General features: G+C 37.9%; 1 protein-coding gene across 1 annotated transcript in view; it reads left to right on the forward strand.

Moving 5' to 3' along the window:
* Positions 1-12159, forward strand: part of OTOGL (otogelin like) — a 175505-nt gene that overhangs the window by 47788 nt on the left and 115558 nt on the right. The window contains exons 17-19 of the mRNA XM_070788849.1: positions 2154-2331; positions 5912-6036; positions 9270-9479. Coding sequence (XP_070644950.1) covers positions 2154-2331; positions 5912-6036; positions 9270-9479 — 513 coding nt within the window. The remainder of the gene's footprint in view (positions 1-2153; positions 2332-5911; positions 6037-9269; positions 9480-12159) is intronic.

Consider the following 12159-nt stretch of genomic DNA (forward strand, 5'->3'; position numbering starts at 1 on the left):
GTATTGATTGAACTTGATATGAAATTGATATGCAATTGTTATTATTTGACTTTATTCATGTACAAAGATGACAACCTCTTATGCTTCAACCAAATAAGCAAGTGAGTTTTAATGAGGAGACTGACAGTTCTTTTCTTCTTGGTAGACTACTATAACAACACTATGGACATGGATTTGAGAAATGTTAGAAAGGAGACATGGAGAGTAGTCAGGACATTATTAGAGTAGAGCATCGGAGAAGGCAATGGCACCCCACTCCAGTACTCTTGCCTGGAAAATCCCATGGATGGAGGAGCCTGGTAGGCTGAAGTCCATGGGGTTGCTAAGAGTCAGATATGACTGAGCGAATTCACTTTCACTTTTCACTTTCATACATTGGAGAAGGAAATGGCAACCTACTCCAGTGTTCTTACCTGGAGAATCCCAGGGACGGGGGAGCCTGCTGGGCTGCCGTCTATGGGATCGCACAGAGTTGGACACGACTGAAGCGACTTAGCAGCAGCAGTAGCAGCAGCAGGGTAGAGCATATAAGGATTTGAGGAGAAACTGATACAAGGCAGTGACAGTAGAGAGGGAAAGAAGAAAACAGATTGAACTTTTAGTTAGGAAAAAAAGTATTATCTGCTTGGCGATGGAAGGGCAATTAGAAAAAGGATCTGTTCAAAGAATAATCCTCAGATTTCTGGGGTTGATGACAGACTGATGACAGAAATTGTGATAGGGACTGCAGGAAGAACTTTTATGGTGGCAAAAGTCAGGTTCAGTCTTTTTTTTAAAACTGTTCATTGGAAGGACTGATGTTGAAGCTGAAACTCCAGTACTTTGGCCACCTGATGCGAAGAGGTGACTCATTGGAAAAGACCCTGATGCTGGGAAAGATTGAGGGCAGGAGGAGAAGGGGACGACAGAAGATGAGATGGTTGGATGGCATCACCCACTCAATGGACATGGGTTTGGGTGAACTCCAGGAGTTGGTGATGGACAGAGAGGCCTGGTGTGCTGCGGTTCATGGGGTCACAAAGAGTCGGTCAAGACTGAGCGACTGAACTGAACTGAATTTATTTTAATTGGAAGATAATTACTCCACAATATCGTGATGGTTTTTGCCATATATCAACATGAATCTTGAACACAAGTTTCTCTTCTGTAAAGATATCTCATAAAATGATGCTTCTGTCGTGCTGTGCTCTCTTTTTCACTGAATGTCTAGAGGGAATGGGGAATTTTTGAAAAAGTGCCACTTCCTTATTGAATCATGACCAATTTGGGGGCCATAACACACACACACACACACACACACACACACACACACAAGTAAAGGGTCATAGATCTGATTTTAAATGTCTGACTATTGAGTTGTGGTACGTATATACAATGGACTATTACTCAGCCATTAAAATGAATACATTTGAATCAGTTCTAATGAGGTGGATGAAACTAGAGCCTATTATACAGAGTGAAGTAAGTCAGAAAGGAAAACACCAATACAGTATACTAACACATATATATGGAATTTAGAAAGATGGTAACAATGACCCTGTATGTGAGACAGCAAAAGAGACACAGATGTATAGGACAGTCTGTTGGACTCTGTAGGAGAGGGAGAGGGTAGGATGATCTGAGAGAATAGCATTGATACATGTATATTACCATATGTGAAATAGATCACCAGTCCAGGTTCAATGCATGAGACAGGGTGCTCAGGGCTGGTACACTGGGATGACCCAGAGGGATGGGATGGGGAGGGAGGTGGGCGAGGGGTTCAGGATGGGGGACACATGTACACCCATGGCTGATTTATGTCAATGTATGGCAAAAACCACTACAATGTTGTAAAGTAATTAGCCTCCAATTAAAATACATAAATTAAAAAAAAAAAAGTCTGACTGTCTACCCTCACCCCTTATGAGATGCTTGCCAACTGAAATTACACATAAACCTGACATTCTGTTAAAATTATCTGCCCCTCCAGAAAGAAGGACAGAAGGGAAATGGAAGAAAAGAAAGCAGGCACAGGGTGGCAAAAATTGGCTCTGGGGCACAGAGAGCTGGGAAGAAGTCTTTTGGAAGCAGATCCCTGATGTTGCACATTAGCATTTCAGAGCATTGCCTGTGAATCTCAGAGCTGATTTACGTATGTTCTTTTCCTGCAGGAATTGTTGAAATTCAGACTCTGTCATCCTTATTTATTCTTCTAAAAACCACATTTGGTTTAAAGATTCTGTTCGCTGTAGATGGGGAAAGAATTTATATTCAGCTAACTAGTGCGTGGAAAAGAAGAACATTAGGTCTCTGTGGCACATTTAACGGGAACATAAGGGATGATTTTCTGTAAGTATGATCTCTGAACATGATGTGATGACTAGTAACTTAGAGGATATAAATTCTTACATTAAAAATGTTTACTTAACTAATAACAGCTTAGTCATCGCTGTTCCAAGAGCTTGACATGGATTATCATATTTAAATATTGTAGGAATCCCCTGATTAGTCACTCTGTTTTATAGATAAAGAAGCTAACTGAAACGCCAAAGTGACAAATAAATAGCTCAAAATCACTTAGCTCAAATCAGTGGAGCTGACTCTGAATTTAGTTACCAAGACTCAGAGCCTGAGGGCTACCCATGGAATAACTTCCCACTATTCTCTGTCACCTGTCAAGCTTAACAGTATTTTATTTTTCAAAAACTGCTGCCTTAAAAAAAAGCCTTAGTATCATTTGGAATGAATGACAGTAAATTATACTTTAATAATATTGATATCACTTGGTATGAGTGATATCTCTAAAGCAACATTGTGGCATCTCAGTTAATTAGATTTTGTCATAGTTGGTGTTTTATTAGGGGAAAAAAAGCAATAAAATACATTTATATCCCTTGTATTGACAAAGCACTTTCACCTACATGTAGAAAAGCCCAGAGTATAGCTTAATATAAATGCTTGGCACACCTGTTATTGTGCTAAGCACTGTGGGAAAATTAGGGTAGTAACATGTGGTCCCCATTCTCAAGGAGCTGATGTTGCAGACTGGAGGGGACAGCTGTCTTTAAGAAGTAATTCATTCAGAACTTCCCTGGTGGTCCAGTGGTTAAGACTTCGCCTTCCAGTGCAGGGGGTGTGGGTTTGATCCTAAAACTGGGAGCTAATATGCCACATCCTCATAGCCAAAAAAACCAAAACATAAACCAGAAGCAATATCGTAACAAATTCAACAAAGACTTTAAAAAGGTCCAGGTAAAAAAAATCTTTAAAAAAGAAACAATTTGTTCTAGGTAAGGTATTAAACATGCATGCATGCATGCACACACACACATACAAACACATAAATCCTGAGGTAATTTCAAAAAGTTGTGTTGACCTGTGTGGCCGTGGCTAGTAGCACAGCAGAATTTTAAGTAGGCAAGTGTGGATTGGGTAGGCAGGGAATATTTCCTGAAGGAGCCATTTTCCAAATGCCATTTTTAAAAAAGCACTTCTGTGTATTTTTCCTGCTTTGGGTTCTTTTCCCTTCCTAATCTTCCTCCTTAACTCCTATTTATTTTTCAAACCAACACAGTCATTATTTGCTTCAAAAAGTGAGTTTATATCCCATCAAAGTTAATTTTGACTTTATTATCTATGAACATCAGTCATTGATTTGTCTGATTTCCACTTAAAACTGCAAGAGCTTTGAGAATAAAGACGACATCCTCAATAAATCCTTTTATTCTTAACTAGCATAGAACCTTATATGCCCTAGACAGTTGAGCTGAATAGAGATAGGACCTTTGATATAGTACCAAGAAGAAAAATTGCATCAGCAAAGAGAAAGGGCTTTAAAATTTTTTTAATTTCAAAAGAGAGCTTCTTTTATCTTTTCTCATGTGTAATTTATTTGCTTTTAGGTCATTTAGGTTTTTGTTTCATTTATAGGTAGGTCAGAATATTGATATCTTTATCACATTTGTGAAACAGAAATATATTAAGTGACTTGGTTAAGATGTACAGAAGTGGCATTAAGCTTTCTTTCTCTTCCCGTTTGTCAGAATGGGTTAGTAGTCAATGTTTAACAGATGGTAGATATGTCTGCCTCTTTCTAAGGCACCATGTATAAACATTCAGGCCTGGTAACAGTGATGGATAATATTTCAGAGATAATTTTCAAACATTGTTTAGCTTTCCAGCATACGCAGTTAAAATTCCTTGCATCACAAAAGTTAATGTGAATCTTCAAACATAATGGAATGTGAAATATTAATTGCTTGAAAGTTTATTTTGTATGGCTTGTTTTAGTAAGTTAACCATGGTGAACTGAAAGGCTATTTTGTAAAACGAAATGCCGTAAATAAATAGGTCTACATTTTAGCTCCTATTTTTTGGTATTTATTATTTTAAGTGAATTAAGTGAAATAAAAGAGCCAAGCTCTGAGTCAGTTGCTCCTGGGAAGCCTGAGTACACCATCACCTTGACCAGTTATCTTATTGTGCTTTGTAGGGTGGAGAGGGATGGAGAGGCAAAGAAGGAGAAGACCTAGTTCAGGTTATGCGATTCCTGTGAGTTTGTGTTCTCGTTGGGAGCAAAATGAGATTTTGGATTGGGTGTTTGTTATAATTCTATATAGTTTAGAATAGTTTTATTTTGAGGGATAGGAAAAAGAAGGAAAGTGAAGTCGCTCAGTTGTGTCTGACTCTCCGACCCCTTGGACTGTAGCCTATGAGGCTCCTCCATCCATGGAATTTTCCAGGCAAGTGTACTGGAATGGGTTGCCATTCCTTCTCCAGAGGATCTTCCCCACCCAGGGATCCAACCCGGGTCTCCTGCATTGCAAGCAGATGCTTTTACCATCTGAGCCACGAGAGAAGCTAAAAAGAAGGAAAGAATGGATATAAGGAATGAGGATTGTGGAGTGGCTTGTGTGGCTCCCTTTTCTTCTCCTGTCTCAGTCACTGTGATGAGAAGCTCTGTATAGCTTTGTAATGGTGATTGAAATAAATGGTAAGCCAAGTAGTTATGCTTACTAAGACACTAAAAGGGCCAAGATAAATGCTGGTCTACTGTTTGGCCATGCTGTAGCAATTAATGCTGTTATGGCTTGCATTAGTAAAGTTTTGCTTGGTCAGATCTTCCTACAGGAAACCTAGTCCAACCTGATTCTCTAAGTGGTTCTGACGGTATTTGACACAGTTCCAGTAGGGATTGTCTCTCAGTATCTAGTGTCTGAAGAGTTAATAAATCTTGACCGCTGGAGGGAGCGTTTTAGTGTCAGACTCTTAAACATTGTTGTGGCTTATAAGCCTAAAGGGTAGATATTTCTATTCCATTTTGGTTTGTTGAGTAAACTTGGATGAAGAGTGTTACTTATACCATTTCTCCTCAATTTTCATTTTGTTTGTTTGCCCAACTTCACAATGGAACCTCAGCATTTCAGGCCTCATAATGAAAATTGAAGTATCCCAGAAGTATAGACTATGTATTGTTTAGGACATTTGTCTTTACCTTGAAAAGAATCATGTGAGCTCCCTACCCCTACCTCCCTAAACACATTGATGTTTTGGTTGTTTGCATTTTCATTAAGTTGGTGTGAATTACATTTGAATCTCCACTCTTTGACACTGAGTGTTACCAGCTGAGTGAACGTTAATATTTTCTCTAAGCTTCTGCTTTTCCTTCTCTCTAAGTGGGGATAAATGTGTTTTCTTCACAAGGCTTATTGAAGTGATTATTAAATAAAATCATATATGTCCAAGATTTGACATGGTGTAAAGTCTTAATAACAGGAAGCTAAAAGCATGTGTATTTTAAAATGTAATAAAACATTTCAAACTCTAAGATATTCTTGTAGATTAAAAAAGTAGTATTCTTTTTTCAATATCTGAAGACTCTGAAGGAAGGAAATAAGTGGGAGAGACTAAGAGAATATTTGCTTTCTAGTTCTCCATCAGGCATGATAGAAGTTACCCCACAACTTCACGCAAATGCATGGAGAGTTTCTTCAACTTGTTTTGCACCTGTTCATGTTCCTGTGGTGGACCCCTGCAACATTAATCAGCAAAACAGTAAGTCTTTCTGCATGTAAACCTAGGAAAAAGTTCTCTTTATTACTGTAATTTTGTAAAATTAGTGATTTTAAATTCTCATTTTCTTCTGATAAATCAATGCCATTCCTTATGTATTTTTGTTTAATACATATGCGTCTTGATGCAATCTAGGGTACTTTAAAAAAGAACTCCAGAAGATGACTATTTCATTTATTATTCTGCATTCATAAATTTCCTTGTTTTAGGTGCTCAGAAATCCCTCAGTCGTCCTCAAAGGTGACCTAGCGTTTTGTATGTTTCAGATTCTTTAAATGCTAAAGAAAAATCTCTGGAGTATTATAATGCTCGTATAATCTTGGGATGTTCAGTTTTGGTTCTGCAGCATGACAGTGCATGTGAATTCCTGTTTATTACTGTCACATGATGAGTTCCTACTCACAGAACATATTACTGCTTCATAAGCAGGAGGCCAGTGATCCAGAAAGGCTTTGTGCCATCAGGTGTGCGAGGATGTGAGATGCTCACATTCCAGAGTTTCCGTTTACAGCGATAGTGCAACTCACATGCCAATAATTTGGGGCTGGACTTTTTTTTTTACTAAAGCCACAGCAGACCATGGGAAAGGCTGGTTTACTATTCAATAAAATAAGGCACTTTTTTTGGTAAAATCACTTTGTGAAAAAAGTTGATGTGCATGCTTAAATAGACATTTTTATAATTTAATATTGTTCCTTTAATTATTTTGGCTAGCTTACTGTTATTTTGTGGTGGTTTTTCAGAGGGATTCTGTTTACTGTTCTGTGGTCCTTATTATTAACTTGTGGTTTTAGTGTCCTGGAAAGAACACAAGATAATCTTGATTTTGTGTGTGTGTGGGGGGTGGGGGTGGGGGTGCTCAGTCATGTCCGACTCTTGGCAATCCCATGGACTGTAGCCTGCAGAGCTCCTTAGTCCATGGAATTTTTCCAGGCAAGAATACTGGAGTGGTTTTCCATTTCCTACTCCAGGCATCTTCTTTTACTACTGGCTTTTTATCTAGGTCAACTTCTAAACTTAAAGACGTTTGTTAACATCTTGGGTCATTTTTCCTATCTATAGTAAGAGGAATAGACTAGAGTCTTTTGCTTTCTATGACTTAATGCTTTTAACCTCATTTCCATTTAACAACACTTTCCTTCCCATTCTCTCCTCAACTTTTTACTAATAGATCTAGTCCTTCTCATTTCATTTTTCTTGCTCAGTTTGTTTCTAAATTTTTCAGTTCCTTCCTTGATAATTCGATAAATATATTTTTAATGTTCTTATTAGTATGTACCTTTTATTTATTTATTTATTAAGCTTATCTTTTATTCCATTACTCTGTTGCATTGCATTGATTATTTTCAAATACTAAACTAAACTTTCATTCATAGGATAAACCTTATTTGGTGATGATGGATTAGCATCATCATTAGCATTTTTATGTATTACTAGATTGCTGTTATTTTGTTAAAGATATTTTACTTATATTATGAAGGACATTTGTTTATATTTTTCTTTCAGTGTCTGTGAGATTTGTGGTATCAGGGTTATGCTAGTCTAAAATTAAGTGGCCAGCATGTTTGATTGAAATTTTGATTGAATTTACCAATGAAGCTATCTAGACTTTGATTGAATGTTTGATTGAATTTACCAAGGAAGCTATCTAGATTTCAAGTTTTCTTCATTAAATTATTTTTGATCTCTTGAAAAAAAACAGCATGTAAAACTTGGAGTAGAGTCCAGTTGATGAATTCAGTTTTTCTCTGGTTGTTTCTTTAATGACTTCCTTTATTACCTGTTATTTTGTTACATATATATATTTATCACTTTTGTCCCCGTATCATATATCTTCTATGACTTATATGTTTTAGATATTCTTTTTCTTCATGTTTGCCTTGAACTATTTTTTTTTTAATTTCAAATAGGTAAATTCAAAAACGTCCCAAGAAAGTAAAGTAAATAGACAAAAGTCAATTCTAATGTGTATTCTGAAGGATATTTTTAAACAAAGATTTTCTGAGTCACCCTTTCACTTAATGTCAGTAGGAATATTTTTTGATCTACAAATCCTTAGAGCATATGATACAAGTCTTTGCTTGGAGATCCTGGTGATTGGAAGTGTGCATGCCAATAGTACACTGTTACATAGTCTGAATCATTTGTTTTCACATGTTATGTGCTTAACAATACAAAAATATAATACTCAGGTAACTACTCATAATTAGCATGTGTTTCCAATAATATTTTTAAAATACTTCACAAAATAAGTTCAGCATAATTCCTTAATAGTGAACAAATTCTAAAACTCTAGCAGCTCATCTTGTCTCTCAAAGACAACGACAACTCCACGGCTGATTAATTTTTCTCCCATGAGGAAATCAGTGCAATTGAGATCCATTACACCAAGAAATCACACTAGGCTTTTTTCAGAAAGATGAAATCTAGATTGTTTTGTCAAACTTGGTTGCTCCCGCTGAGAATTATATCTGATCAGTCTTTCTCAAGGGAAAAAGTCAACAAATTCAAGATCTGATTACACATATCCCCTCAAAGACTTGGTAGTGGTACCTCAGAGCCTTTAGCATATGCTCCATTATCAATTTCTATTAATTATTCATTTATTCACAGATTCATTTATCAAACAGTATTGAGCTCCTAATATTTACCAGACATTGAGCACTGTGCCAGTGTGGATATTGCATTCAGTGATTATGTGCCATCCACCTCATTACCATTTACCTCAGAGTCTCCATTGGGGTGAGATGATTCCCAGTCCTTCCTGGATAATGTATCCTGGGGAGTTGCTGTAACATCCATAACCTAACACTATTTTTATTGTGTGTGGTTGTCTGGAGATAAACCTTCTAATACTCATCAATTATTTATAGCAAAATTGGGGTGATTTCCCAAGATGATCCGCAGGCAATGGGGTAATTGAGGCCACTTCTATCAGTGAACCCTTCTGATACTCAAGTTATTCAGGTATGACACAATATCTTTTTTTGCTAAAAGAATATTAAATATGGAGTAAGTGCTGTTACCAATATTACTGAAAATACCCCCGCCCCCCCAAAAAAAGTATAAGCTGAAGATACTCTTATTGAATGCGCAGTATAGTGTATTTCTAGGAAAACAAGATGCCTTGGCTAGTGCTGGAATTTGATACTTAGGGGTATTTGATACTAGCTAGACTAGTAAATGAAGGGCTAATGGGGTTCTTTGTCTGTTAGTTGGATATGCAGCACACTGTGATGTTATCTACCAGGAGCTCTTTGCTCCTTGCCACATCTACATCAGCCCTGGGCTATACTATCAGCTGTGCCGCCACGATGCATGCAAGTGTGGAAGTGCCTGCCTGTGCAACGCTCTGGCCCACTATGCCTACCTCTGTGGCCAGCGTGGCATTCCCATCGACTTCAGAGCTCAGGTTTCATTCTGTGGTGAGTATGATGGCAGTGGCCCTGATGAAGATGATCAAATAGCACTTCAGAGATTTTTGCATTTGTAACGACTGCTATTTTTTTTAATAAAAAGTCAACATTTGCTTAAGTTATTTGAAATACTAATATAATGTGTCAACATGAAAAAAATGGGGGATTACTTTATTTCTTAAAATTGGTGCTCTGTTACATAAGAGCAAAATTAGAGTGTAGCTATCCTGGCTTCTCCTGTATTACGAGCAGATTTCTTCTCATCTAGAAGTTGGCAAATTAAACCCTTGGGCTTCCTGTATTTTGTAAATAAATTTTACTGCCCATATGTTTGCATATTTAGCTACAAGGGTAGAGCTGGGTAGTTGTAACAGAGACTGAATGGCCTGAGAAATTTTAACTATTCACCATTTCAGTTCAGTATGGCCTGAGAAATTGAAACTATTCACCATTCAGTTCAGTTCAGTTGCTCAGTTGTATCCAACTCTTTGTGACCCCATGGACTGTAGTATGCGAGGCCTCCCTGTCCATCACCAACTCTCAGAGCTTGCTCAAACTCATGTCCATTGATTTGGTGATGCCATCCAACCATCTCATTCTCTGTCGTCCCCTTCTCCTCCTGCCTTCAATCTTTCCCAGCATCAGGGTCTTTTCAAATGAGTCAGTTCTTGGCATCAGGTGGCCAAAGTATTGGAGTTTCAACTTATCCTCAGACCTTCTAATGAATATTCAGGACTGATTTCCTTTCAGATTGACTGATTTGATCTCCTGGCAGTCCAAGGGACTCTCAAGAGTCTTCTCCAACACCACAGTTCAAAAGCATTAATTCTTCGGTGCTCAGCTTTCTTTATAGTCCAGCTCTCACATCCATACATGACTACTGGAAAAACCATAGCTTTGACTAGATGGACATTTTTGTTGGCAAAGTAATGTCTGTACTTTGCTGTCTAGGTTTGTCATAGCTTTTCTTCCAAGGAGCAAGTGTCTTTTACGTTCATGCCTGCAGTCACCATTTGCAGTGATTTTGGAGCCCCAAAAAATAAAGTCTGTCATTGTTTCCATTGTTTCCCCATCTATATGCCATGAAGTGATGGGACCTGATGTCATTATCTTCATTTTTTGAGTGTTGAGTTTTAAGCCAACTTTTTGATCTTCTCTTTCACCTTCATCAAGAGGCTCTTCTGTTCTTCTTCACTTGCTGCCATACGGTGGTGTAACCTGCATATCTGAGGTTATTGATATTTCTCCTAGCAATCTTGATTCCAGCTTGTGCTTCATCCAGCCCAGCATTTCAAATGATGCACTCTATATAGAAGTTAAATAAGCAGGGTGACCATATACAACCTTGACGTACTCCTTTCCCTATTTGGAACCAGTCTGTTGTTCCATGTCCAGTTCTAACTGTTGCTTCTTGACCTGCATACAGGTTTCTCAGGAGGCAGGTCAGGTGGTCTCGTATTCCCATCTCTTGAAGAATTTTCCACAGTTGATTGTGATCCACACAGTCAAAGGCTTTGGTGTAGTCAATAACGCAGAAGTAGATGTTTTTCCAGAACTCTCTTGCTTTTTCCATGATCCAGAGGATGTTGGCAATTTGATCTCTGGTTCCTCTGCCTTTTCTAAAACCAGCTTGAACATCTGGAAGTTCATGGTTCACATATTGTTGAAGCCTGGCTTGGAGGATTTTGAGCACTACTTTGCTAGCCTGTGAAATGAGTACAATTGTGTGGTAGTTTGAACATTCTTTGGCATTGCCTTTCTTTGGGATTGGAATGAAAACTGACCTTTTCCAGTCCTGTGGCCACTGCTGAGTTTTCCAGATTTGCTGGCATATTGAATGCAGCACTTTCACAGCATCATCTTTTAGGATTTGAAGTAGCTCAACTGGAATTCCATCACCTCCGCTAGTTTTGTTCATAGTGATGCTTCCTAAGGCCCACTTGACTTTGCACTCTAGGATGTCTGCTCTAGGTGAGTAATAACACCATCATGGTTATCTTGGTCATGAAGATATTTTTTGTATAGTTTCTGTGTGTTCTTGCCACCTCTTCTTAATATCTTCTGCTTCTGTTAGGTCCATACCATTTCTGTCCTTAATTGTGCCCATCTTTATATGAATCGTTTTCTTGGTATCTCTAGTTTTCTTGAAGAGTTCTCTAATCTTTCCCATTCTATTGTTCCTCTATTTCTTTGCACTGATCAGTGAGGAAGGCTTTCTTATCTTCCTTGCTATTCTCTGGAACCATTAGCTTATTCCAAAAAAAGTTTGCTGACCTCTGCTGTAGTCCATCTTTTCAGCTGAGTTAGATGATTTTTTTGGAGGCATCGGTTAAGAGCCTATCAGTTCCTTGCCTTGAGAAGGACCAACTTTCATTTTCCATTTCCTTAAGAGTTAAATATAAAGTCAAAAATCACTGTGACCCACCCTCGCTTTCTCTACTTCAAGTTTTGGATTTTTTTTCTCTCTTTACCGCTGTCATCCAAAGAAGTTATCTTCCATTCCCCTCCACCCCGGCTTTTTTTTCTCACAAGAGCAGTTGTACGATTAACATTATTTCAGTTGTTTTACCCAGCATTTCTGAGGTGTCTGTGCAAGTGTGTTTTTAGAATATTTTAGTTTGCCTACTTTAATCAATTCAGTTTTTTTCTAAAAAGAAATTGGAAGGATTTAGCCAAAGATATAGACATG

The sequence above is a fragment of the Bos indicus genome, chromosome 5, assembly GCF_029378745.1.
Source record: "Bos indicus isolate NIAB-ARS_2022 breed Sahiwal x Tharparkar chromosome 5, NIAB-ARS_B.indTharparkar_mat_pri_1.0, whole genome shotgun sequence".
NCBI lineage: Eukaryota > Metazoa > Chordata > Mammalia > Artiodactyla > Bovidae > Bos > Bos indicus.